The sequence below is a fragment of the Myiozetetes cayanensis genome, unplaced genomic scaffold, assembly GCF_022539395.1.
Source record: "Myiozetetes cayanensis isolate MyiCay16 unplaced genomic scaffold, myiCay2020 scf27, whole genome shotgun sequence".
Classification (NCBI taxonomy): domain Eukaryota; kingdom Metazoa; phylum Chordata; class Aves; order Passeriformes; family Tyrannidae; genus Myiozetetes; species Myiozetetes cayanensis.
The window spans coordinates 5,027,786-5,054,375 of NW_026087488.1; the positions used below are offsets into that span (position 1 = coordinate 5,027,786).

The 26,590-nt window shown below is 58.2% G+C and overlaps 2 protein-coding genes and 1 long non-coding RNA gene across 5 annotated transcripts; 1 reads left to right on the forward strand and 2 right to left on the reverse strand.

The window, feature by feature from the left end:
• Positions 1–476: 476 nt before the first annotated feature.
• Positions 477–12,416, reverse strand: WDR81 (WD repeat domain 81). 2 transcript variants are annotated; one of them, XM_050321634.1, is made up of 11 exons: positions 12,276–12,416; positions 7,989–11,537; positions 7,627–7,734; positions 7,324–7,514; positions 5,469–5,659; positions 5,078–5,243; positions 4,734–4,899; positions 3,732–4,430; positions 3,414–3,559; positions 3,060–3,239; positions 477–2,230 (listed from the first exon to the last, which is right to left on the reverse strand). In XM_050321634.1, the coding sequence occupies exons 1-11, from the start codon at positions 12,355–12,357 to the stop codon at positions 1,904–1,906; spliced, it is 5,805 nt and encodes a 1,934-aa protein (XP_050177591.1). In that variant the 5' UTR covers positions 12,358–12,416; the 3' UTR covers positions 477–1,903. The 2 variants fall into 2 exon arrangements, with proteins under 2 accessions (XP_050177591.1, XP_050177590.1); XM_050321633.1 differs by having other exon boundaries at positions 7,989–11,540; positions 12,276–12,375.
• Positions 12,417–12,559: 143 nt separating this feature from the next.
• On the forward strand, positions 12,560–16,074 carry LOC126643360 (uncharacterized). Of its 2 annotated transcripts, none has more exons than XR_007629743.1 (3): positions 12,560–12,624; positions 15,273–15,327; positions 15,703–16,074. It is a non-coding gene; the product is annotated as an uncharacterized LOC126643360 (long non-coding RNA). The 2 variants fall into 2 exon arrangements; XR_007629744.1 differs by lacking the exon at positions 12,560–12,624 and adding an exon at positions 13,932–13,954.
• A 2,462-nt stretch (positions 16,075–18,536) lies between these two features.
• LOC126643460 (apoptosis-inducing factor 3-like) lies at positions 18,537–24,630 on the reverse strand. The gene is made up of 18 exons (XM_050321813.1): positions 24,569–24,630; positions 24,393–24,502; positions 24,198–24,307; positions 23,745–23,789; positions 23,581–23,662; positions 23,334–23,446; positions 22,842–22,928; positions 22,639–22,730; positions 22,304–22,434; positions 21,636–21,751; positions 21,165–21,236; positions 20,756–20,819; positions 20,245–20,321; positions 20,047–20,164; positions 19,809–19,907; positions 19,291–19,366; positions 18,737–18,841; positions 18,537–18,633 (listed from the first exon to the last, which is right to left on the reverse strand). Exons 1-18 carry the CDS (start codon positions 24,628–24,630, stop codon positions 18,591–18,593), a joined length of 1,602 nt encoding a protein of 533 aa, XP_050177770.1. The 3' UTR covers positions 18,537–18,590.
• Between the last annotated feature and the right edge of the window lie 1,960 nt (positions 24,631–26,590).

Sequence of the window (26,590 nt, forward strand, 5' to 3'; positions counted from 1 at the left end):
AGAATTCCAGCAGTCCTGTCCTGCGTGGTTTTGTGCTGTATGCAGAAGTGATGGTGATCCTTCCCACTTTCTGTCTGTGTTCTCAGTGGGACAGGAGTCATCAAAGAGCAGTGGGGAATGCTAATGGGATCACAGCGCTTCCAGTCATCTGTTCCTTGCAGTAAGTCTTGGTTCCCAAACTCACCCCAGACACTGGGAAGGAGTGGGGAGGAGACAGGTTTGAGCTCTGCAACCACAAACTACTTTGGGACATTCTGCTGCAACATGAGGAGCTAATTCCCCTTGGAAAGCAAATCCAAGTCCTTGTGCAGCAGAGTCCTACCTTACATCCAGGGCATCTTCACAGCATCCCTCCTCCAGCTCCCCCAGAACACAAGAGGTGCCCAAATGAAAGGCTTTAGCTCTGGCTGCAGAGCAGGAGAGTTGCAGCCAGCACACCCAGCCCCTCCAGCACAGAGCTTCCACACACCCGGCTCTGCAGCTCTTTCAAAGAGTTTATTAGAAGTAAATATTTACATCTATTGCAAATGGTTAATAGGCAACAAGGGACTGAGAGCTCCCCTTGGGTAGGGAAGGACAGCACTGGCCAACCACTCACCTCCCCAGCTGCAGGTGGCTCAGATGAACCAGCAGCTGGATCAAAGCCCTTTCCCCTCCCAGGACAACCCACAGCAGGCTCCTCCTCTGCCTACGATAAGAGCTTCCCGCTCTCCTGATACTGGCTCTGGCTAGGCTGAAGGATGGATGGGAAAAGGGCTGCAATAGAAGTGAGGCAACTGCTCCTACTGCTGGGTCAAAGAGCACACTCTTTGCTTTTGGGGTGGGAAGAGACAGTGCTGTCCCAAAGGGAAGGTCAGAGGGAGACCATGCTGGATAATGCCTCCTGGTTCTCACCCTACAAGGGCAGGAGGGGACAAAACTGAGCACCTTTGTGCTGTCCTGTCTTCCCCAGGAATCTGACCAGCACGAAGGAGAGGATTAGAAGGATTTCTTGAGGATCCCTGCCAGTGCACTGCACACTGGGCATTCCTCACCCCTTACATCATCACTGGATGCTGGGGCAGGAACCAACAACAGCCCTACCCTACTGCTCCAGAAACCAAAATCCTCATGGAGGCATCTAGTTCTAGCCTCCCTAGAGGGTCACATTCCCATTCCAAACTGCCCCTCTGCAGCAGCCCATTCCTAAATGAAGTGGCAGAGCAGAAGGGGTTTGTGCCTTGGCTGACTTCCATTCCATTCTTTGCCCTGCAGCCAGTATGGCAGCAGAAGGGCTCTAGTTAACATCTCCTCCTCCTGTGCAGGCTCTAACTCAGCTGGCAGGACCTAAAGTTCATAAAGTACCTCCTCTGGGCTTGGAGCACCGACCATGGGAGAAGGAGGTGCCTGGCACCGCCCAGCTCTGAAGGCAGCAGTTCCCAGGCCCAGCTTATGCTATCCTACTAAGACTGTTCAGTGGTTCAGGAGTGGAAGTGAAGGGTAAGTGCAGATGGCAGTAGCTAAACTGTTGTGTTTTGTCAAGGGGCACCTCTTACTCCTTAACTGAAGGAGGGAGGGTTCCTGTGGTCCCTATTACTCTGTGAGGGCAGCTCACAGTCCCCTGGGGTCAGGCACACATGGTATGGAAAGCTCCAGGCCTCTCTGCAGGGGTGACAGTGACCTACAACGCCCCATATCTCTCCCAGCAGCAGTGGAGGTTTCTCAGTTATGGCTTTTTTTTTCTTTTTAAAGATACAGAAAGAGGTTAAGAGACGCTTTACCAAGTGCTCACTAACAAGTACACCTCCCCCTGCATCCTCCGTTCAGAAACATCTAACTCTGCCTCCTCCAAAAGCCACGCTGCCGGCTTCCAGCTCCACCACCAGCACTGTGGGACAGCCACAGGCTCCTGGGCTGGGGGTCACTACGCCAGGAGGCGGATGATGCCGTTGTCGGAGCCCAGCAGGAGATGGCACTTGGTGGGCAGCACTGCCAGGCTGGTCAGAGTACCCCGAAAATTCTCAGAGCTCAGCTTGGTCGTGCTGATGGGCAGGGCTGAGGACTCCAGCATGGAGTAGACCCCGATCTTGTTGGCCACAGTGCCAGTCACCACTTCGTTACCGTAGAGGTCGAACGCGTGGATGGGTTCGGACGCAGATTTGTAGTGGTGCAAAGGTTTCTGCTCCAGTTCCTTCCACACAGTCAGGGAATGATCCGAAGAGGAGCTGATTAGCACGCTGCCCTCTGCAGCCTGCAGGAAAGGAAAGGCCAGTGAGCCAACACTCCTGCTGTAAAAGCTCCCAGACACAGTGCAGTTCCTTGGGACAGTCACAGCCATTTCCAAGCAACTGATGGGACCGAGAAGTATTAGCAATGCTCTGGTAGCTGGCAATCTCCTCCAGTGCTATCCTCCAAGAGGTGGGCTGTGCCTCTTCTCAACAATATTCTGATACACAACACAACTCATTCATCATCTGTTATTACTGCAGTGGGTAAAGGGATTACCATGCAGTCTCCCTCTCCACTAAATCACCTGCTAAACTATTTTCCTTTTCAGGAAAAGGAATCAGGAGGCTCTCTCACAGTGAAAAACACTGCTGAGGGTAGGAGAAGCCTGGATTGCTTATTAGCAGAGCTAGTGAGAGGGTAAACAACCCACACTGCTGAACTTTGTTTAACCCATGTTTGGGTCAAGGACACTGGAGCCCCAGCACTGCTCCCTGAGGGTGGGTAAATATGGACAAGAGTTATTCATTAGAGTGACACTCTCCCTGGGAAGCTGAGAGCCCCCGTGGAGAAAGCAACACATTTGCTTCTTCACGGGAGCTGCTGCAGACCTGCTCAGTAAGGACTGACACCCAGGAGGGCTGATCTCTGTTCAGGATGGGTTGGACCAGGAACAGCCACTGACAGCACTAACCAAGGGGCAGGAGAGCCTGAGCAGCCTCTTAGGGACACAGCAAAGGTGGAGGAATGCTCCAGGGTGGAGCAGACAAGCCCCGCTGGAAGGATGCTCCATGCATCCGTCCATCCTCACAGGATCGACGAGGCCCCACCCCGGTCCCAGCTGAACCTCTCACCTTGATCTGCAGGATGTCTCCCTCATGGGCAGGCCACCCCCGCATGATGAGCCCTGTCCTGGTGTCCAGCAGCACGATGAAGCCGGAGGAGAAGCCGGCCATGACGCTGCGCCCGTTGGGACTGACGGCCAGGCAGCGGATGAGCCCCGCGCTCACCCCGCTGGCCAGGCGGAACTCGTGCTGCAAGAGAGACAGCCCAGCCATGGGGGATGGAGATCTGGCATTTAGGGGACAAGAGACCCCAGATTCAGCTGGCTTCCATGGAGTCATGGCAGCCGGCTCTGAGCCAGCCGTGATCGCATCGTTACGCACACGGATGGAGGAGGGTGGCTTGCAGAGCTCTAGGGTCCCTACCTGCAGTCCTGGTTTCCTGTGGTCGATGAACCGCAGCACAGAGTCTGCGCTGGCCACGGAGATGCTGTGATGGGGAGGTGGCATGGTGGTCACAGCTGTGATGGGCACTTTGCTGTCTAATTCATCAAAAGTCCGGAGAAGTTTGCCTGTGAAAACACGACGGAGACACTGTGGCAGCAGATGCACAGAGAAGGCACACAGTAAATCTACACTTCTGTGCTGGGTTTTAACGGGAGCCATCCAAACTCAGTACGGCCCCTCTGTCTGTAAGGACTGGACGAGTTCCCTCCAGCCAGCCCTCACCCTTTCCCTTCTTACCCGTGAACTGGTCCCAGATGTGCACGGTCCCATCGCAGCTCACCACGTGCTGCGGTGCCTCCAGCTGGCTCACGTAGAAAACAGACTTCTTGTGCTCAGCGTAGGTGAACCGCGGTGGCACCTCGCTGGTGCCGTCCCCGTAGTTGTACAGGGGCCAAAGGCGGACAGTCTTGTCCTTGCTGCCGCTCAGGAAGAAATCCTCGCTGCCGAGCGGTGCCACACACTTGATGGCCCCCGAGTGCCCTGAGAAACTCTGCAGCTTGATCTGGTGGAAGTGGAAGCGGGGGTCATGCTGGCTCACCCCAATCTCATACTGCCAGTAGGCCAGCCAGTTCCCACACAGCATGTGTGTGCTGCGAGGCAGGTCGTGCTTCAGGGCATTCTCCTCGCTGGACGAGCTGGGGATAAAGCCATCAGTGCCAGCACTGAGGCGAAGTAGGCCGAGACCCTCAGACTGCGTGTCCACAGGGACCTGGATGCGGTTCCCTACCAGCACGCTCCCAAAAGTACCGGAGTGACTGTCCTCGTGAGGGCTGGAGAAGGGCTCAGCCCCTCTCGTGTCTTGGTCTGAGCCCACCACGCTCGGTGCTTGCTCCAGGCCAACGACCTGCAGGTTCTTGGGGTTCACGTTCTCCAGATAGAGGCTGGCCAGCTTCTCCACCAGCGAGTGGTTGGGCACAACTGTCTGGATAACGTCACCTGAAGGGAGGGAACAGGGCTTCAGGGGAAGGAATTTCCCCAGCATCACCCCCAGAACAGGGTCAGCACAGGGCTGTGAACACAGCATCCCCCACAAGCCAGCCACACGCTGCTCCCAGCTAAAGCTGCCTGAAGCCCAGGGGGGGTCCCAACCCAACCAGCAGACCAAGCCACATCACAGAAGCTGTTGTGTTTCCTCCAGCAGCTCTATAACCTCTGATTTCGCTTGAGTTCAGGCCCAGCATGCATGCACAGACCATGGAACTCTCTCACAAATCCCTGGAGCTGGTGGCCAAGCCATACCTAGCAAGCAGGAGAAGGGGATGTAGGTGATGTAGGCCATCTCAGGGTTAAACACCTTCTGTAACTCCACCAGCACGGATGGATCCAGGGCCAGCAGCTTCCCATCTGAAAGGGGCACCTCCATCACTGGCACCTCACAGCTGCTCAGCGACTCTGCTGTCAACCCCTGGCAAGAGAAAACAGGAAGATGCCCAAAATCAGATGCTCCCCCCACAGAAGTAATTACACAAACACAGCCTGGGTGGACACTGCTGACACCAATACTGGTGTGTGCAGGAATGCCCACCTCATTCCTGCATCAGGGTACTGGGAGATGGCAGGAGGAGCTCTCCCACATCACTGACCTGGTCCTGCAGCTCCTGCAGAAGTGAGAACGCCCCGAAGAAGTTTCTCACCGTGTCACTCAAATGCTGCTGCACCATCTCCTGCCCAATCCGCAGGCAGATCAAGGCAATTAGGCTGATTGTCTTGATGCACAGGACAACACGGGCCTGGGCACCACTGGGGAAGCTGAAGAGGACACCCATTACCAGCCTGCCCTCCACATATCCCTTTTTCCCATCCTCTGTGTCACACTTCCTGCCTTTTTCAGAATCTTTTGGGCATCACAAGCTGTGAGGAGGAGCACACCAGGGCAGGTGCAGGCCCCCCAACCCCAGGAGCATTAAGAACCATTTCCAAATCCCCGATTTTGTGCCGATCCTGGCGGAAGGCACGGCAGGCTGCAGCGCTTACCCGACAGCTGGTGAAGTGAGGAAGCCCAGCACTGGGAGCAGCACCTCCTGACTGATCTTGGGGAGAATATCCATCAGTGTGGTGTCAGAGAGACACACCACGATCTTCTGAGTCAGTGTCACAGCAGCCAGGAGCCCGGCCTCCTTCCGGCTGTTCAGCCGGACGCCGCCGGAGCCGCCGCTGGGCGCAACCTGCAAGAGGAATCATTCAGGGACACCATCTCCCCAGCAGGACACAGCCAGGGTGATCCCAGGATCACCTGAGCTCAGCCTCAAAACCTAGAATGGTAGTACTGGTCAGAGCTGGGAAATTTAGAAGGGAGAGTGACAACCCCACACTGGCCGACACCATCTTGCAGACCCCAGAGCATCGTTTGCCAGCAGAGAAAGAGGGGAAACCTCTTACACACAGGTTAAAAGCAAGAATCAGTGCCTTCATCCCATGTGGATGTGCAGTCTGCAGAGGGACAGTCCTTGCATGACATACCCAAGCACAAATTATGGGCAAACCTGCTGCTGACTTCTAGAAACCCAGCTCCTAATAATTTCATGAGGCAGAACAACACATCCCTTTTTGCTGACAATGTACTAGTGCTGTTATGGCACTGCCACAGAGTTAATAACATCAGCAGCAACGCTAAAAGATTTCTTCTAGATTGTGCTATTTCCCAACTCCCAGACAAATCAAACACCCAAGAAAAGAGAGCCAATAACAAAACCCGCAGACAATTCCCAGTTTCCGCTATATTTCTTGTACACCTGCCATCTTCCAGCTCATCACAGAGGCTCTTCCTCTCACAAAGTAGCCACCCTGCCAAATCCTGCAAGAAGGATTGACTTTATCCTATTTGTGACCCGCAAGTTCCATCGCTTTAATATCAGGTTGCCAAATGCTGTTTCACAGGGGTATTAATCCCCTCCGTGCCCCCAAGCAATGAGCTTAGTAAAGCAAAGCAGAACAGCTGGAGCTGTGATTGCAACTGGGTGGAGGATGATTTTGCTGAAAAATGGGATTTTTTCCCCTGAAAAATCTCCCCTTCAACACTGGAAAAACTGACAATGCCTTTTTGTTTTCTTTAAATGAACAGCTGTGGCCTCTTTTCCTCTACGTTTAAATTATCAAAAAGCTACTGAAGTTTTCCATTTAAACGAGAATCCATAACCAAAGTGTTTATAACCACTAAAAAGGGAGCAATATGAAAAATAAGCCTGTTTAAAACATTCAGACCCTTTTTTTTTTTGATGAAAAATTAGTTTTTCAACCAGCTGCATTATACATTTTCCTCTTGCTTTTCAGCTATGAATTTCAAGCTGAAAAGTTGGTGAGTCTTGCCAGTACTTTTCAGACAGTTGAAAACCCTTTAGCCTCTCCCCAGTTCATCCCTATCTACCCACACAGACCTCTAAGAACACTCGCTCCAGCAATCCCACAGCAGCCCAAGCTGCTCCTCCTGCCTGTTATCACAATCCCACCCTTCTGCCAGCTCTGTTTGGGCACCCTCGCCCAGCAAAGCAGAAGAAAAGCTTTTTCTCTGGCTTCACATGTGTCAGATATGGGTCTGACAGGGAAAGCCCCTGGCTGAAATGGGGGAAAAGGAGTCTGTAAACAGCCATGTGCTTTGCTGGGAGCAGCCTGGAGCTTGGGGCAGGTGGTGAAAGAGCCTGTCCAGCCTTTCTCAGCCAGCACAGCCAGAGCTGCTCAGCCCACACTGACCCAGACAGAGCTCAGCCAAGTTCAACTTTTTATGCAGGAGGCTCCTGGTGAGGTTGAACTATTTACTGTGCATCCTCCTTTTGGGCCTGGACACACCTCTCACCCCAACACGCGTGAGAAGAGGAGAAAAGGCAATACTGACCAGGTAGCTGATGTAGGGCAGGTACTGGTAGGTGAGGACGGGCTCTCCATACAGGTAGGCCATGTGCACAAGGCAGGCCAGCACTGGCCTGGACACCTGATCTCCCAGCACCGGCCGTTTCTGGTAGATGTTTCCTGTACTCAGGGGACTGTTCTCATCGTTGCTCGGTACAAACTGCTGCCTGGTGGGGCCTGCCCAGAGAACACATGGTGAGCTGGAGCAGCAGCTCCACCCAAGCCAGCAGCAGAGAGATCTGGGGCACAGCCCACCCCGGGACCCCGGGGTGCAGGGAGCAGACATTACCGACGTAGCAGGACGTGAGCAGACGGAGCAGGTTCCTGGCGATGAAGCGGGACGTGACGGTCGGGCCCAGCTTGGCTGAGAGCCACCTCACCATCTTACAGGCTGTGTCTGCAAAACAAAAACAGTTGCAAGGACAGAGCCCGGCACAGAACAGATTAGTTATCACCCGCCTGCTGCCCCGACCCTGCCAGCCCCAGGAGCAGCGCCTTGAGTCTCAGATCCACAGGCAGAACTGGCCTTTTACGCTGGTTTCATCGCTGTCCCCAAGCTGGCACCACAGACAACCCCAAATCCGGACCCACTTCTTCCCAGGCTCTGCCCTTTAGTGGATGTTTGCCCAGGCTCAACACTGGCAGTCTTACCCAGCAGTATTGTCTGCTCTTTGTCATCGGAGTGATCCGGCAGCTCCTCTCCCTCCCCATCCTCAGGCTCGCTGCTGTCATCAGCCAGGGTGACATCCACAGAGGCACCAGCATCCACAACCACTGTTAGCTCTGCATCAACCACAGCGTCATCGTGCTCCTCTTCCTCATGCTCCTCTTCCTCCTCCTCTGAGTCCTCGCTCTGTTTCAGGTCCTGGCTGCTGTCCATCGACTTCAAGCTGCTCTTGTCCTTCTGGGAATCCCCGTCAGCAGGTCTGTCCTCTCCCAGGGACACCTCGCTGGCACTGCTCTTGTCACTCAGCCGGCCAAGGCTGAGCGATTCCTGCTCCTGAGGCTGCAGAGATTCCCCGACATAGAGGCCACCCTGGAATTCCTCAGCCTCAGGCAGGTAGGCCTGGTCATGGAAGCTGACACCAGAGGTGTAGTCAAGGAGGTCCAGTGCAGCAGAGCTGTGCTCCACGTCCATTTTGATCTCCTCCCCGAACACACACGACACCGGGCTTTCCCCTCCACTCTCATCATCCTCGGCCGCGCCGAGGAGGGATTTGCTCTCCTCCCGCGAGCTCTCGATGCCAACGAGGATCTGCAGGATGTGGGGCAGCAGGTTCAGGAGGAAGGACTGCAGCCCCAGGCGCACGATCAGCTGGGCCACAAAGCAGTCTGTGTACAGGTAGAACCTGCCGTGGTGGTGGCAGGGGGTCTCGTACGCTCCGATCAGTGGCTTGAGCAAGTATTTATTGGCGTTCTTCGGACCGAGGGATTTAGCTATGGGTTCAAAGAGGTACCACGCTGCGTAGACAGCGGTGTTCTCCTCAGACATCAGAGATAAGATGAAGGGCAGAAGAATCTCCAAGCCTTCAGGAGTGATTTCAGAAAGGATCCCCTCCAGCTGCTGCCACAGCTGAAAAACAAGCTCCCGGCCTTGGCCTTCATCCTCCACCTTCTTTGCCTGATAGGTGAAAATGAATTTGTGCAGAGCTGGGAAGTACGTGGGGAAGGGCACAATGGAGCTGAAGGGACTGAGGAGCTGCATGGGACAGGGTGGGGGGAGGCCCTGGGAGATGGGTTTGTACTCAAACAACTGCGCTGTGCCCTTGCCCGGCCTGGTCTTCAGAAGCTTCTCCACCGGCACGTTCAGCTGCAGCAGGACATGCAGCACGTGCTGGAGCGGGGCTGGGATCTCCTTGGGATGGTAACGGCACAGATTTCGCACCATCAGGAACCGCTCCAACAGCGACGCGTCGGGCTTCGATGGGCGAATCCTCGGAGCAAATATAATCTCAGCTACCAGAATGCCCAAGGCTTGCATGTCCCTCTGGAAGAGATCCGAGAGACCCAGCGGTGGCTCTTCCCACGGCTGCTCCATTAGCTGCATCTCGCTGCTTAGACCTTTAACCAAGAAATTGTCCAGTTTCTCCAGTTCTTCCAGGGCCTGGAGTGGATTGAAGCCTTCAGGGAGTGTGATTTTCATGTCAGCCTGATCCCCAGCTCCTGCCTTGCTCCGGCGGAGAGGTCGGGCACCTGAGGATTTGCCGTCAGTGGCATAAGCAGGGAAGGTGGAGGGCTGTGCTGAAGGCACAGCAGCAGCAGAGGGCTGGTCACCAGCTCTACCAGTAGCAGGAATCGAATCCAGGGCTTCCATGCCTTGCTCTAAATCATCCTCACCAGCGACGGACTTCTCCCCAGACCAGGTGGTTTCACTGGGAGTAGCCTCCAGGACCAGCCCATTCACCGCATCCGTCACCTGGCCTTGGATATCCTCCAGAAACACGGTCTCCCGGATGTTCTGGAGAAGAGGCCTGGCAATGGCTGGAGCTTCAGCAGGAGTGTAGGCAGGTCCCACCATGCGCCTGGGATGGGGCTGGTCGAACAGCTGCACCACCCCGTAGGTCGTCAGATGCGTGTGGTTGTCGACCAGATGGAGGCAGACGTTCTTCTCTTTGACTGCATCCTTCCCCAGCAGCTTGTACCCGAACGTGAGGTCAATCCAGTGGTGGAGGTCCTGGGAGACCTCCCTGCTCTCAAGCAGCATCCGGTGAACTTCGATGAACTCCTCGTAGGAGCTACACCACGACGGCACGTCCAGGTCGGGCATGTCCGGGTGGATGGATCGGAAGATGGAGGGGTCTGTGTAAAACTCCGGGATGCACTCATCCGGGGTCCAGCTCTGCATGCGCTCCATGCTGGCTGGATACTCGTTGGGCTCCCACTGGGACCTCACGTGGCAGCACAGCACTGCCTTGGGTGTCCTCCGAGCCGTGTACACGTAGTAGGTGATATCTGAAAGGACATCGGAGATGTGATGGGGGACGTGGAGCTGCTCCCCACTTGACCCCCCGGCAACGAACGCCTGCTTGGTCATCTCGTAGGTGAAGTCCAGCTGCTTGTCTCCCTTGTTGAGACGGAACTTGGATTTCCTCAGGTCCCTGAACTTGCCGTTTTTGGTGGTGAAGTCCACCACCCACGGAAGAACCGGGTGGTAGTTGGGGTCTCCCATTCTCCTCCCAGCCAAACTGTTTAGACGCATAAGGTAGTCGAAGTTGCTGACCTGCCCGTGCACCCACCGCAACACCAGGTCTCGGAGGTCCTTCTGGCAGGTGGTGCACCTCGCCTCCTGCCCAACACGGCTTTGCTCACTCACTCGTTCCACACCAGCCTCCAGGATCACCTCCTCCTCCCTCGGTCCCTCGTACTCTCTGAAGTTCACACGCAGGCGGCTGCACAGCTTCTCATCCACAGCCACGTCCCGAAGCGAAAAGGCGCCGCAAGCCAGACCCGCCTGGTGACAAGCCCTCATGGCCTGCAGCACGTGGAAGAGGAGGAAGAGGATTTTGGCGTGGCTGTTGGTGAGCTTGGCCGGGCTGAACGTCACGATGTCGTGCAGGCAGTACTGCACGTACGGGTAGACGACGTACAGCGTGTCGGCCGACTCCAGCAGCGCTTCCGCCTGCAGCACGTTGGGGCAGGAGGGCACCCCTTTGGTGGCCGCCGGGCTCTCCTTGGCGGGGGAAGCACCGTGCACATTCCTGCCCACCTGGAGGACGGGGCAGCCATACGCCTTCTGCAGGGCAGCCCGGAGGGCATCCAGGGCCGGCACGGTGGGCGGCGCATCCGCGTGCTGGTAGGGCCGCGCGTAGCGGGCGTGGGCCCGGCACCACAGGTTGCGGTAGTTCTGAGTGGCCACGCTCTGCATGAAGCCGTGCAGGGTCTCCGGGCTGTCAGAGCTGGGGGGCTGCACCCGCAGCGGGTACCTCAGGCGGTCCTTCCGCAGCCCGTGGATCTCCACCCGGGTCCAGCCCGCGGGCAGCTTCTGCACCGAGTGCTGCAGGAACGTCCTCACCTCCACCTCGCTCAGCCCCTCCGGCCGCGGGCACAGGGCAGGCAGAGCCCGGCGCTCACGGAGGCTGGAGAGCCATTTCACGGGGACGAAGGCGGTGACGTGGGTCCTGTCGGTGGCGGCGGCCAGCTGCCGGCGGTCGATGCTCAGGTCCCTCTCCACGCTCTGCAGGAAGCTCTCCATGTCGGCTCCTGCTGGGAGGAAGGTGGCCCAGAGGGGCTGTGAGCGAGCAGAGCAGCACGGCACCGTCCTGCCCTCCCTGTCACGCGGCAAGTCTCACTTCCCCATTGGCACCCCGGGCAAAGAAAAGAGGCTGTTTTAAGGGCTTGGTCGCTGTGTCAGGAGGTGGGGGTTGAGAAGAGACCAACCCCGGCAGGGAGGGACACCATGAAACCTCTGCAGCCAAGCAGGAGGATACGGTGGGGTTTAAACAGGAAGGTGAACACGATGGGATCTGCACATGATGGGTCCGAGTGCTGGGGAAGGGATCAGTGTGGGGGCATGGTAAGACCTGAACCGACTGCTGGGGAAGGGGATAGGATGGGACCTCTGCAGGTGGTGGGAGGGCCACAGTGGCACCTCCGCGGCCCCACCCTCGAGCGAGGGACACGACGGGACATCCAGAGCCACAAGGGCTGGTGGCGGGAACTTGATGGGACTTGGGGCTGGGGGACGCACGATGGATCATCTGCACCCCCAGGGCTGGTGGGGGTTACACGCTGGCCCCGGGGGTGGCGCTGAGGATGCCCAGAGCAAGGAGCGCATCCCCAGCACCGACCCACGGCCAGAGACGCGGCCCCGCAGGGCCCTCGCCCCGGGGAGGGGAGGGAGTGCGGAGCCCGACTGAGCCCCGCAGGCCCGAGGGCCGGCCCCGTGAGCCCTCGCCCCGCGGTGGGGGAGCCCTCACCGCCCCGGCGGCCCCGCGTTACCTGGCAGCGGCGGCGGCGGCGGCGGCGCGGCGGGGGCGGCCCCGGCCATGTTGGTCAGGTGACGGCGGTCACATGCGGCCATGTGCGCGGGGGGGGCCGGCACCTGCGGCCCGCGGGGCCCGCGCGGGGCCGGGCCGGGGCTCCCCGGGGCGGGCGCGGGGCGGTGCGGCGGGGCCGGGGCGCGGGGCCGGGCATGGGCAGCGGCGGGGCGGGACACGGCGGGGACGCGGGGGGGGCGTGACGTCACCGTGACGTCAGAGGCGCCCCGGGCTGTCAGCTGGAGCCGGGCGAGCCGCGCTGACGGGGCAGCCGCTCTTAAAGGGGTCCCCACCCCACCCACCGGCGGCAGGTGAGTGCCGGTAAAGAGGAGCGGGGACGGCCCGGCCCCGCCACCCTTGGACTCTCCCGTTTGGCTCTGCCCAACTCCGCTGCCTTTGAGCCGAGCCGGGTCCGCCCGCCCGCCGCCGCCCTCCGGCGGTGCCGGGGCTGCGGAGGTGCCTGCGGGGGACACCGGCGGGGCGGCGGCGGCGGGCGGGCGCACGGCGGGCGGCCCCTTTAAGGGGCGCCGGGGGCTCCCGCCGGGCAGCGCCGCATGGCGCGGCGGCGCGTGGGGCGTCACGTGGGCGGGACGTGGCGGCGGCTCATTGGCCCGCCCGGCCTGGCCCTCTGCAATCAGCTGTTACTGGGGCGAAGGGCAGGAGACGGCCTTAAAGGGGCATCGCACCCCCGGCACCCGCTGATCCCACCGGCTAAGCAGCCGGGGAGGGAACAGCAGCGTGGTGGCTGCGCGCGGGACAGCGGGTGAGCCCCGCAGATCCGGCCGGCCGGGCTGGGCTGAGCTCAGCTGAGCTCAGCTGGGCTGGCTGTTGGTGCCCTGCGCGCCGTCCCTTCCCCCGCCGACCGCGGCGGGCGCGGCCCCTTTAAAGAAGTTGTCCAGTCATCGCGTGGCGCTGCCAAGTCATCGGGGTCACCCGAGTCCCCGCGGCCACGCCCCCCGCGCCTGCCCATTGGCGCGCGCGCCGAGCGCTCACTTCTGATTGGCCCGAGGACTTGGAGCAACTTCTCGGAATCGGGGCTGTGTCACCAGCCCCGGGCACTGGAAGGCGCCGCCCGAGGGCGGCCCCCGCGGCAGCGCTGCGTCCCGCCCGGGGCCCGTGGGAGGGTCGGGCCCCTCCGGGGCCACCCCGGCCCCGCCGTCCCTTCCCCCCTCTTGAAAATGCCAACTCACAGCACGCGGGGCATGCCGGGAGCGCCGCGCCGCACTACAACTCCCGGCATGCCCCTCGGCGGCCCGCCCGTTTCCAAGGCAACCGCCGACCGGCGAGGCGGGAACCAGACCCTCCCCCAGCGCGGTGGGCGGGGCGGAGCGGTGGCTTCCCCTTCCCATTGGCCGGGCGGCGGGTCGCGCCGGATCTCCATTGGCGGGAGCAAGCGTCAATCGCGGCGCGGGGGCGGGCGCGGCGCGCGGCGGCGGTGCCGGCCGGCGATTGGCCCGGGGGCGGGGCCGGGTGCCGAGGGGCGGGGCCGGGGGCGGCTGCGTCATGACTCCGCCAGCTGATCCGGGACGGAGCCGGCGCGGCGGGGGAGGCGGCACCGGGACCGGCACCGGGCACGGGGACCGGCACCGGGCACGAGGACCCGGCACGGCTACGGCCGCCACCGGAGGACCGGACCCGCAGGTGGGTCCGCCGGCACGGGGACAGGGCGCGCGGTAAGAGCGGCTGAGCCGCCCGCCGGTGCGCCGGGGGTCTATGGGCTGCGCCCCACCGGGGACGGGAAGGCACGGGAAGGGAAGGTGACCTTCCCCCCGGGGCAGGGCGGCGGTGGGGGCCCCGGCGCGGCGCGTCCCGTCCCTCCCGCGGCGCCGCCGCGCCAGGCGGCCTCGCCCCGGTGGTGTCAGGGCGCGGTGCAGAGAGGGGTTTGGGGCCGGGGCCGATGCGCGGCCCCCGCGCCGGGGTATCCCGATGGGGCGGGCGGGGCCGTGGCGCGGACTTCCTGCGACAGGCGGTGGCCGCCCCGGGGTGACCTTCACTCCGGGACCGGTCTGGGCAGACTTTGACCTGAGGCCGCTCCCGCCGCAGGCACGGCCGGAGCATCCCGGGCGGCGGAGGGGCGGGAGGGGCGGCGGGGGGGTCCGGGGAGCGGAGGAGCAGCGGCCACGGAGTGGCGGTGGCGGGGAGCGGTCTCGGTTAGAGGGGGATGGGGGGTGTGGGTTTTACCGGGAGGGGAGGCTCTGGTGGAGGGGAGTGACCCGGTTATACCGGGAGGGGGGCACCGGCTGCGGGCACGGCGGGTTTTATTAGCGGGGCGAGCTCCCAGCGGGGCCCCTCCCAGAGCCGGTGTGGTCTGTCGGTGCCGAGGAGGGGTGGGTGGGAGCCGTGTTACCGTCAGCCCCCCCCTCGCCAGCCCCCGGTGCCGGCGGGGCCGGTGGCTCAGCGGCGGGTGCTGATTCACGGGCCGGCGGGGGTGGAGCAGGGCCGGGACCAGCTCGCTGGAATCCGGACCAGATGTACCCGGCACGCCAGGAATGCTCGGCATCCCCGCCGGGCCCCGCCGCCGCCGCTGCGCCCCGCACCGGGAGCCTCTCCGCAACCCCCAGCCGGGGTCCGGCCGCCCCCGCCGCCCACCGAGGCCCGGGGCCAGCCGGGGTCCCCCGTGCTTGTGGCGTGACGCCGGCAGGAGGATGTTGTGGTGGTCCCCAGGGAGTTTCCCGGTGCTGTCTGTGCCCCCACCGGGTCCGTCTGTCCACCCCACCAGGCCCGGTTGCCTTGGGGGTTCCTTAAAACTCAACCCCCAATCAGCCAAAACGCTGGCTTGGTGTGGAAAGGGGACTTTTCCTGGGCCGAAGGGGAAGCAGTGGGGTCTCCCACCAGTCCTTGCCCTCCAACAAAATGACTTGTGGTGGGAGGGAGCAAGGGGGAAAAAAAGCTGCACTCCCCAAAATTCCCCCACCGGTGGCTTGGCAGCAGCCGCCTGACAAAGTGTCTTCCCCGTCAGGAGGCTGCTGGCCCTGGGCCAGGTGGGACCCTGCCAGCGCCGATGGATGCCCGAGGTGAGCCGACAGGGAATGCCATAACCCCTACCTGCAGTGGCCTCCCTGCCCTGCCTGGAGCAGGCTGCCTTATCTCTTATTTTTCCAGCAGAAACAGCCTTGGGTTTCCCATCGCTCATGGGTTAGGGCCGGCTGCAGGTGCTGGAGCTCACGCACCACCTGCTTTGGGAGAGGGAAGGGTTGAGGTCGCAGCTGCCTCTGGATTCTGTGTGATGGGGGGTGGATTTCAGCCCCGAGGAGCTTCCTTGGGGGGGGAAGACAAGGTGGTAGATCAGGACCTGGTGTGGATGGCGGGGAGAGGAGCAGCCCTGGCTGCTGTGGGTGACAGCTCAGCGTGGTTTGATCCTGTCTCTGATCTATGTGTTCCCTTTCCAGGTGCTTCCATGCCCCCCCTGCTCCTGGCTAACCAGCACCAGTTCTTCAGTGGCAAGCTTTATGTCCTTCTCCAGTAGCTAAAGCTGCCAGTTGAAGAACTGTTGAATGTAGCCACTCTCTTCTTGTCACCGGGACCTTGGATGCCAGCCAGACCCGCGCCCCGAGCGACCGGGATGAGCCAGACTGCAGCGTCCTGTGGATTGGAGGGCTGAGGATGAGTCCAGCTGGGATGAAGAAGTCTCCCCACAGCCTCCAGACAGAGCCTTGGCTGAGGGATTGCCAGGCAGCCCTGTCAGCGGGGTCCCCCTGCATTGGGGTGGCACTGAGCTGAGAGGAGACTGAAAGAGGCATTAAACTTTCTGTTTTGCTCAACAGTTCAGTTTTAGGAATTTTGTTGCACACGGGGTGCCTGGACTTGCCTGATGGGTAGATGGTGGGGGTTGTAGACCCTTTGGGATGCTGGAGGGGCCACAGCACCAGAGCTCAATCCCTGATGCCACACTGGGGTCTGCGGAGGAGGGTTGCTTGTTCAGGTCCTCTGGGTTTGCCCTGAGCCAAAGAGGTGAGCCAAGGCTGGGTGTAGCCCACAGGTCTGACCTGCTGTTGAGCTCAGGAGCTGGATTAATCCTGCAACATGCCAGGCAGTGGGATGGAGCCTGAGGAGAGGGCTGGCTGCACACCCACGCTGCCCTGGTGCGGGTTGGGGCCGGGTGCGGTGGGGCCGGGCCACTGGGAGAGGGTGACTCAGGGCCGAGTCACGCGTGACTCTGGAGCTCTGGACGTCTGTTCCAGGAACGACTGTCTGTCCTGTGAGGCTGGGCAGCCCTGACTGGCTGGCCCTGGGGCAGCACCAGGATTCCAGGTATTTTGGAGCCAGCAGCACCGAGAGGAGCCCAGGTGAATCTTGCTGGGCTTCTCCGTGGTCCAGGCTCTGCCTTGCTGGTGGACAGAAGCAGAAGACTGCCCTGAAAGGAACCTGTAAGCTGCTCTCCAGGGATGGAAACCCCTCCCTGCCTTGCACCGAGTGAGAGACGAGCTCTGCATAGCCACAGCAAGGGCTCCAGGGAACCTCTGCACTCCAGGAGGTGCCTTTCCCACGGGTCTGCCAGGACCACCACCCCCCAGGCTGCCTTGGTGGCTGGGAATCAGGGAGTGTCCAGGCACTGCTGCTCGGGGCCTGCCAGGAAGAGCACAGCTCATCCCGGCTCTGAGGGCGGGCAGGGAGGAACGGCCTGTGCTGAAATGTCTGCACAATCTCAACTAAATCTGCCTGCCTGGGCTCCAGCCGCCCAAGGCAGGGCTGTTCCCAATCTCTGGCACCCAGCAAAGCACAGAAAGCAGCCTGGTGTCCATTAAGTGGTAGAAGTGGAGCAAATCTGATTGTTGTCCTGGGGTCTTTTCTTCTTCCATAAAGCTGCTCTTCTCCGTGTGTGCTCCCTGATGGCTCCAAGAAGCTGAATTTCTTTGGGGTGGTTGTCACCCAAGGGGTGTGGGGCTGCTGAACCCCCTCAGGATTAGTTCCTCCAGCTCATCTCTTCCACCACAGCTGCCCTGCTGCAAGTCCATACAAAACAACTGGCACCTGCTCAGTGGCCAACACCTCCTGGAGTGCACTGAGGGGGCAGAAAGTCGTGGGTGTGTGTGTGTGCAGGGTGCCCAAGGGCAGGGAGGAGCAGCTTCCTGGGCTGTGCTCCCCTTCCCATGCAGCACAGCTTGATAGGAATGGAAGCTGGTGCTCTGGCCACCAGCACCTCTGGCCTTGTGTGCCTCGGGATACAGGGCATGCATAGATTTGTTGTGAAGGAATAACCTGTGCTGCTGAAACCCCACGGTAAGATGTGGTTATTTCAGGGCAAAGAGTTGCCCTGAGCAGAAGCAGGGAGCCCACGGGGTCAGGAAATGCAAAACGTTGTGTTTCAGGTCAAATTCATATTCAAGAAGGTGCCAGAGGGCAAGTTTGTGTATTTAACACAAAACCAGCTCTGCAGTATCTCACCAGCCCGGGCTCTGGCTACCCTGCAGCTCCTGTGAAAACCAGAGGGGGTTTAGGCTGACAGTAAGTGTCCCTGTGGGAACTTGCCCAGCTCCTGGGACTTATCCTTCCTCCTTCAAAGCCCCATGTGACTGCTGAGTAAGTGCATGGTTTCCTGTAGAAAGCACAGCCTGTCTCGCTGTTGCCCTGCAAAAATCCCAGTGACTCTTTCCTCCAGCATCTGCCCACCTCCCCGAAGCATCCAGCACGCAGGGACGTGGCAGGAGAGGGGATGCTGACTGGAGCTGGGATTTCTCTGCCGGAGGCTGGCTGCTGTCAGGGGCGGGAAGCGCTCGCTGCGGCAGCTAATGCAATATTCAAGACGGCAGTGACAATGCCAGCAGGTGCTGCTGGCTCAGAGGTCGGGTGGCGTTTCTGTCTTCAGGGGCAGGGTATTCCGTGCGAGTTCCTGCGCACAGACCACCCCGTTCCCAGCCGGGAGAGCAGCTTGTCTCGCTCGCAGCTCCCCTTGCTGGGGAAATGTGCTTTTGCAAAGGAGAAGGTCAGCGTGACCGGTGTGCTGGATGAAAGCTCCCTGCCAACAGGGGAGGAACAGGAGGAGCTGGTTTTATCTGTGGCGGGTGGATCTGTGGATGTGTGGTGGCTGCTGCCTGCGCAGACTCCCAGCTAAGCCTCAGGCCATGGGCATCCTCCTCTTTTCCAGCCCAGCAGATCATTAGACGAGGAGGGAAAGCTCTGCTGTGCTTCACCCAAGCACACGAGCGAGGAGCGAGTCTGCAAACACAAAATGCAGGCGCTGATTTCGGCTTTGCTGATGGTTTTATTTCTCCAGGATGGGAGGATGCGGAGCTGTTAACCCTTGGATGTGTGCCCCTCACAGGGGCAGGTACCAAGCTCAGGTGTGTGCCAGCGAGGGTATGTTGCCTATGTCGCAGGCCCTGCAAACAAGAGGTAGGTTGGGGATTTGTGTCTCTCAGTGGGCTCTGCTGGCGTGGGGAACAGCACAGAGCCACCCACCAGCTCGGCCAGGCTGTCACTTACTCTGCTTCTTCTTTGGAGATTAGTTTCCCCAAGTATAAAACTTCTGCAATGAGGGACACCATGGGGTCGCAGTTCAGGCTGGCAGCTGCTGTCACATGGCCGTTCCTGAGAGGGAAAGAGGAAGAATGTGGATCTCCTCAGCGTACACAGCTCAGCACGGCAGCGTCCTCGTGGCACCCTGACTGGAGACCAGCTGTACTTCAGGGGGCTCAGGGCAGAGTGGCTGGTGCTGCAGGATGCACGGGGACTTGTGGCAGATCGCCTGGCACTGCTGGGAGCTGGGCACCGAGCCTGGGAGCAGCGGGGCAGAGGGAGAGGAGACGTGTCCCAGGCTCCCTGCCCAGCTGGTGTCTTCATTGAAGCTCATCCTCTTCTCCTTCCCTGCCCTGCTTTGGTTTTCCCTGGAACCGTCTCACTGCTGGTTCAGCGCCCAGCAGCCACAGGAGGTGATGTGGAGCCTCTGCAGGATCTCTGCAGGCTGTAAGGGAGAGAACCTTGCCCTGTTCCCCCAGCACTGCCTTGTCAGGGCAGGGACTGGCCATGGATTCACTCACCTGAGGTAAAAGATCAGGAACTTCTGTTGCTCCAGGCTGCCCTTCACAACAGTGTCCGTGTATCCCTTTCCACAGCCTGTGAGAGAGAGTGTCACAGCCTGCTTGGGGAGCCCTGGCACAGCAGCTGCCACCACTCCCACACCTCAAAGCCATCACAGGTAGGGACAGAGGGGACAGTGACGGGCTGGGGCAGGGCTGGGGAGCAGGCATGAAGTTCCTGGACAAGCAGAACTGATTCAGAGCTGCATGATTGCATCATGACCCTGAGCCTTTCCTTGGCTTGGAGAGGGAGGTTCTTCTTCTTCGTGACCTCTAAGCCACTTGAGATCAGCAAAGAACAAGAGCTCTGGGTAACATTCAGGCCCAGAGCTCAAACTCGCCATGGCAGCCAGTCCAAAACTCGAGGTGCTTCGGGTGAACTCTGCAACCACCGTGTTTACAAGCCCCAGGCCCAGCTGGTGGGTGAGCAATGGGCAGGGAAGCAGTTCTGCTGTTCCCACCTCTCTGCCACCTCCTACCTGCATAGCGGATGCTTTTCCCCAACAAAGTGGTCCAGAAGAAGGGAACAGTGTGCAACTCCTTCTCTTTCTTCAGCATGTTTAAGGCAGCACAGTGACCTGTGATGAGCCAACAGAGGAAATACTTTTCTCGAAGGTGCTCAAAGAAGTGTTCGCTGCCTCTTGTTGTCCTGTCTTGTCCCTTCTGCCCCATTCCTTCCTCCAGGGGAGCTGGAAGGTGAGGTGGCTGAGCTCTCACCGTGGGCCTCAGCCACTTGTTGGTGATGGATGCTGGACCGGTCACCGCTGAGCAGCGCTACTGGAAAGGACACCACGTCCCCCGCAGCGAAGACGTTTGGGATGTTGGTTTGCATGTGCTAACGGGACAAAGAGCAGTGAGTGCAAGGATGAGAGTGAAGGGATGGGGTTGGACCTGGGTTACTCGGCTGGCACTCACCAGATCCACCAGGATGGCACCTTTGTCATCTCTGGCAATGGAGGTGCCCTTCAGAAACGCTGAGTTGGGGGTCGACCCTACAGGGAGAGGAGTAGGAAAAAAAGGCAGGGAGGAAATGCCTGTGGTGCCTGCTCAGAGCAGAGCACTTGCTCTGTTCAGCAATCACAGCATGAGCTGTGCTTGGGCTGGTGCTGAGCTAATCCAGGGGCAATAAAACCAGGGCCCAGGACACGGCACGCTCCAGTAACGCAGCAGTGACCTATGGAGCTCAGCAAGTGAGCCAAAGGCGCTCTGGGAGTGTAACTGGCTCCCTTCCTCCAAGGCCAAGTGCTTGCTCATGAGCTGCTGACTTTCTCCAGGTGTTTGGGGCCAGGAGGAAGGGCTGGGTGATAACAGAACGGGAAAGAAGCTGCAGGGAATGGTGTGCTGGGAATGAACTGTGGTGCTCTGGGCTTGCTGGCTGTTCTCTCCATTCCCAAAGTGCCTCACTCTCCCAACTGGGGCCTCTTACCTATTCCCACCACTATCACATCTGCAGGTAATTTCTCTCCGCTGGCAAGAACTGCCTCTGCGACCTAGGAGAGAAGGAAGAATCATTAATAGAGGGTTAAAAACACTGTCCTAATTCCAGCAGCCTCCCTGCTGCTTCATTCTTTGCTGTCTTTTTTCTTCCCCAGGTTCAGATCACCTTGTCCGACTACTGTGCGTTGCTGGGAATGTAAAAGAAAATCACGCTGCTGTCCCTGAGAGAGGAACACTTACTGGTGCCCTTTGAGCCCAGAGCTGTACTCAGTGAAAAGAAAGGGAGTGTCTAGACATGGGAGAGGACAGCCTAGATGTACACACTGGGTTATGCCTCAGTTTGGGGTTTTTTTCCCCTAAAATTAGCAGTTCAGGGAGATCACAAAGGCATGACTGACCTTTCCATCCTTTCCTTTCAGCTCACAGAGTTCCGATTTCATGTGGAACTTCACCCCTTTATTTTGCAGCATCTGAAAAGGACTGGTTTCAGTATTCATTAGGAAATTCCAGGCTGTGCTGCTGTAAAAACAGCTGTGCCCAGCCAAAAGCCAGGCAGGCAGCACAGCTGCTGCTCCAGGCTGCAGAGAGCTTCCATTTGTGTCCCTGGCTGGTGCAGGGACCCTGGAAGCCTGGCTTTTCTCTGCAGTCCCGGTCAGGACTGGTGTGTGAGGTGGGTTTGGGATGAAGCAGGGCTGGGGGGTGTGCTGTGTGCGTGGGGAGGTTGGGACCAGCCGTGTGTGAGGCTGGTGCTGGGCACACTCAGTTATGACTCAGCACAGGGGCGAGGTTTCCTGGGCTGTTGCAGATCACTGGGCTGACTGGACAACGTGTGTTCTCCCTCCTAGGAATCAGTGCCAGGTTTTCCTCACCTTCATGGCGACACCTCCAACCTGAGGACCCAGAGCGTGCTGGAAAGGGAACTCCTCTCTTTCCACCACTGAGATGGTACCAGCCTTGTCTGAGAGGAAGGCAGCTACCTCCATTCCTGCAAGGGAAAGGCATGCCCAAGGTAAGCCTGCTGCAAGCATCAACCTGTATCCTCCTGCTTGGAAATCTTTTCCCCTTGCAGGAGAGCAAATCTGATGTGTTGCCAGTGCTTAACTGCTTTGCTATGCATTTCTGGGCTGAGGTATTTAGCTCCCCACATTCTTTGTTCCTGTGCACTGCAGACCTGGATATTAGGAAATGCAAAGAGCAGCTCCTGGTTTTGTACAAAATAGCTCCCTTTTCTGTGCCTTGCCCCCTTGCTTTCCCAGTGCTTCTGGAGAATCTGGCTCCTCTGAAGGACAGTGACCTTTTATAAGGCACATTTCCCTCTGTCCTCGTGCAGGAATTGTTTATAGCTCTCAAAGTTTCTGGCTATCAGAGGAAAGAGTGAGTGGGTGCTGTTGTAATGCAAACCCCCAGCAGCTACAGGGCTCAGGGGAGGATCCCAGCTGGGTAGAAAATGAACATCCCTTCCCTGAGGGCCTCTGGTTAATCTGCACAGGCAACAGAAGTGCTCACTGATAGCTTGATACCCACTCCAGCCTGGTACCTATGAATGAAGCTCCTATGATCACCAGATTCTTCCCAGTTGCCAGCTCCAAGATCTTTCTGGAGTCTTCAGGGGTTTGGAGAATGCACACGTTCTGCAGGTCCGCACCTGGGACTTTGAGGAAGCTGGAGCTGAAAGAGAGAAAATCCACATGCACCTCATGGTCAGAAATTAAACAGAAAGAACGAGGAGGGAGCACAAACCCATGGCTGTGTCATCCTGTTCTGTCCTTTCATCTCATTTCCTCCCTCACACAACTCCAATTCCACATCCCAGTGTTGACCCATCCTGTCCTGCCTATGATTCCGAGTGTGGTAAATGCTCTGAGCACTCACTGGCTGCCTGTTGCAATGAGCAGCTGATGGTATTTCTGAGAGGACCCATCCATGAAGCGAACCCACTGCTTCTGGAAATCCACTGACACTGCCTGCAGGAGAGAGGAGTCAGAGATCAGACAGGTAAGGTAAAGAATTTCTCCCCCTCACCAGGGCAGGAACAGGATCAACCATTGAGGACCAAAGCTCAGCTGCTTTGGTACCTCTTTCTCTGTCCAGAACTCTATGCCCTGAGCATCAAGGAATTCAGGTTTCCTCAGGTAGATGTCCTCAGCTTTCAAGTCCATTTCCTGGAAACACAACAGAAATGTAAAACAAAGCACTTCTTACAAACAGCAATTCTCCTGCAGTGTTTACTGGCAGACCAGTTTGCATAAGAGGTAAATTTGCAATTAGTAAATCACAGCTCCCCTCACTGCCCCATCCCCAACCTCTTGTTCACCCTCAGAAAATCCATCAACTCAAACTCTAGCAGGCAGAACTCAGTAAAAGGAGAGAAAACCATCAACTTGTGGTTTACTCTGAACAAAGACTTTCTGGGAGGGAGAATTGAGATGTTTTCTGAAAGTTTTACCCCTGTTCCCTGTGAGTACCTCAGCACTCCTGCTTTGCCAGGATGGCTCACTCAATTGCTCAGCCTGGGCCACGTCCCACGTGGTGCCCAGGCCCAGTCCTTGCCCTTGTCACACACAAACCTTGCTCAGTTTGGACTTGTCGTATGGAACGTGTTTCTCCTTGGTGGCCATGACGATCCTGCCAGTAAAACCCTCCTGGCGAAGCGTCTCCGCGCACACCAGGGCAGCCACACCTGCAGGAGATGCTCATCTCAGCCCTCTTACACCCACTGGGGAGCAGGAGGAGCAGGTAAGCCCTCCCTGGAGAAGAGAGTGGCAGCTCACGGCGTGTGTGTGGAGAGGGCACAGCACAGAGCCCTTCACTGACCTCCCCCCAGCAGCAGCACCGTGTTCTGGTTGGCAAGGCACCGCCTGCTTCTGTCCTTCACCCTCAGGCTGTTTTCAAGGTCCTAGAAAAAAAATGAGAAATGCTGAAGTCGTACCCAGCCCAAGGTGCTGCTCGTGCTCAGTGGCAGCAGGTAAGGTCAGTACCTTCTTTTTTGCTGTAACAAACACCTTTCCATCTTCCACTGTTACCTGAAGGGGGCAAGGAGAGGGCATTTAAGCGCTGCATCCGTGAGGTTGTGGTAGGAGCTCACCTAACTCTGATCTTGGATGTCAAATGAAGCTGAGGAGCTCCAAGAGCACTCAGAAAGAGTTGCAAATCCTTTTTCTTCCCAAAAGAAGACATATGTTCCCTGGCTGTGAGGGACACCAGGATATATGGCATCACCTTTGATTGAAAGGAGCTTTAGGGCAGGGAGTTACACGATCCCAAGAAATCATCCCAAGTGTCGTAGCTCTGTATGACCTGGACCACAGAGGGGTGGCCAGGGCAGGGGGCTTTCAGTTGGTGTCAGGAGTACAGAGCTTGTGAGAGAGAATGAACATGAGAGGTGCAGAGGGCGTGGCCCGAGACGGGAGGAGAAAAAGCCGAGAGGTCACCTTAAAGCAGGAGATGCAGTCCAGGGAAGGGTATTCCTCGATGTCTCCAGTTCTGATGTTAAAGCAGGCGCCGTGCCAGGGGCAGCGCAGCCTCTCCCCTCTCAAGACCCCTGCAACAGAACCCCCCCACAGAGCTGGGCAGTGAGAACCAACCTCCTCAGTGTGGCTTCTCCCCCTGCCCCGAGCTGGGGTTACCTTTGCTGAGTGGGGCACCGTAGTGGGGACATTTACTGCCCAGGGCACTGAACTCCTTCCTGTTCCTCACCAGCAGCACTGGGTAACCAGCCACCTTCACCTCCAGGAGCCTGTGGGAGAGGTGGGGAGGTGGGCACACAGTCACCTAAGCTCCCCCACCACCACCAGGTACTCACTCTCCATCCCCAATGTCGTCCTCCCTGCAGACCTCGGCGGTGATGGTGTCATCGCTGTCCATGCTGGGAGCTGCTCAACACCAGGCACTTAAGGGGGCCCAAATTCCTGATACAGCACGAAAAAACCCTCAACTGGTGGAAAACACCCATGTCCCCCCTTTTTTAACTTTGTGTCCAAACCTGAAGTCCATTCCTCTGTCCTTTTCTCCTCTGACTTAACCCACTTTTTGTTTTCAGCCCTGTGTCCCATTAAACTCGACTGCAGTGCAGGGTTAGTCAGGAGATATGATTAATGACTGTTGTAAATAAATGCAATTATTTACGGGGAGGTGCTGCTGCCGTATCCCCTGTCTCCTCCAAATTGGGTCTAAAGAGCCACTTCAGCATCTCCAAAACCTCTCTAACATTTATGCAGAGATGCTATTCATGCTAATTGCCATGAAAGCACTAATCCCTGCCCAAAATACCTCTTGGGCTAGAAAAGTGAGAAAACCCTCAGTCCTTAATGCTCTCCCTGCCTTAGCAATCAGTGGAGAGGCTGATTAGGAATCTCCCTCTCTGTTTTGGAGAAAAGCAAAGCAAGAAATAGAGCAGAGTGGGGCCATTTGAGGCGGGTTTCAGTGCAGGGTGGTGACTTGCTCCTGCAAATCCCCTCTGCAACACTGCCCCGCTCCCAAGGGCCCTTGAGAGAAGCTTTGGTGGGTACTGACCTGGTCCTGCTGTGGGGGTTCTGTCAGCTGTTCCCCAGCTCAGAAAGCCACCACCGCTGCCATCTGTGACTTTCTCCTCTGAGGTGACACCCTGGTGTCTCACCACAAGCTCTGCCAGCTGCCAGCCTACGGCTGGTGATGCTCTCCCCGCGTTGCACAACGTCCCCATCCATCAGGAGATGCATCTCCTGGAAGCTGCCGCCTGCCAGGGAGTTTTATCTGATTTCTGCAACTGGTCTGTGCCTAATAAGGTGCATTTTGCTCGGGTTTAGAGTTGCAAAAGAATGGAGAGCACATAGGAATTATGGTGCAGGTGTGGTGTAAAGACAGGGTGCGTCATGGGCAGCGTGAACAGAAACTCAGGCAGATGCAGTGACCTCCAACTGCAACTTCCCACTGCCCCTTCTCTTGATGGCAAGCACTCCAGCTCAACAAAACATGTTTTTGCAGCACTCCGGAATGATATTACTACTTTTTACATATTTCAATAACATTTAAGATTCTTTAATTTGATCTTCCGGCAAGATTTTTCTCCACTGATTTTAAGGCACATGAAGAGTTCAGCACCTCTGCATGTGCCTTACGGCCCAGCTGTGCTCCTGGTTCAGTCACCAGTGTCCAGGCACACGATCCCATCGTTGCATGGGGCATGAAGGATGGCACGGAGCAGGGTGCTGCTTTCTGTACTAACTTTTACAAGAGTGGGAGTTGCAAAAAACCGGGAGAGACGCCTACGCTGTTTGTGTCTACTCCCGTTCTTATCTCTATTTCACAGTCAATATGTTTCACAACTTTAAAATATGCCTTAAAAATTAAGGTGGGGGGGAAAAGTTACCAACAGTGTGCTTCCAGCATCTCCCTTGCAGGACCGGAGGTTCGCAGGGATCTGCACGTGGCACATTCCCAAATCCAGCAGTGGGGGGGGATAAAAATCCTTTGGTGGGCACGACCTGGAGAAGAGGGCAGGCACAGGGGTGCTGGGTAAGTGCAAGCTGGCTCATTTGGGAAGCAGGTCACTTTTTTGGACCCACCAAGCTGTGACCACCCTTCCTTCAGATCCGGTTGCTGGGATGCTGCTGGGTATGGATGATCCCGGCCCACGGGGAATGCACGCCCATGACGGGCACAGGTATGAGGTATTTTCTCACAGCACCAATGAGCAGCTCCTGGGCTCTGCCCTCCTGGCCAGGAGCCTGAATGTGAAGCAATTTTGGCTGCCAAACGTCCGTATTTAAACTCTCTGTAATTATTCCCCCCGAAGCGCGTTCCCACGTGGAGAAGCAGCAGCCCCTGTGGAGACATTCTCTGACTC

Bases quoted from the DNA above. Each gene is read 5' to 3' on its own strand.
- WDR81 (XM_050321633.1), bottom strand. From the start codon at position 12,357: ATGGCCGCATGTGACCGCCGTCACCTGACCAACATGGCCGGGGCCGCC. The intron at 4,431-4,733 runs GTATGGCTTGGC...CCCTCCCTTCAG, and splicing joins CCCCTTCTCCTGCTTGCTAG to GTGACGTTATCCAGACAGTT. The intron at 3,240-3,413 runs GTAGGGACCCTA...TCTCTCTTGCAG, and splicing joins ACAGGAAACCAGGACTGCAG to CACGAGTTCCGCCTGGCCAG.
- LOC126643460 (XM_050321813.1), bottom strand. From the start codon at position 24,630: ATGGACAGCGATGACACCATCACCGCCGAGGTCTGCAGGGAGGACGAC. The intron at 24,308-24,392 runs GTAACCCCAGCT...GTTCTGTTGCAG, and splicing joins CGGTGCCCCACTCAGCAAAG to GGGTCTTGAGAGGGGAGAGG. The intron at 18,634-18,736 runs GTAAGTGACAGC...TCTTGTTTGCAG, and splicing joins ATCTCCAAAGAAGAAGCAGA to GGCCTGCGACATAGGCAACA.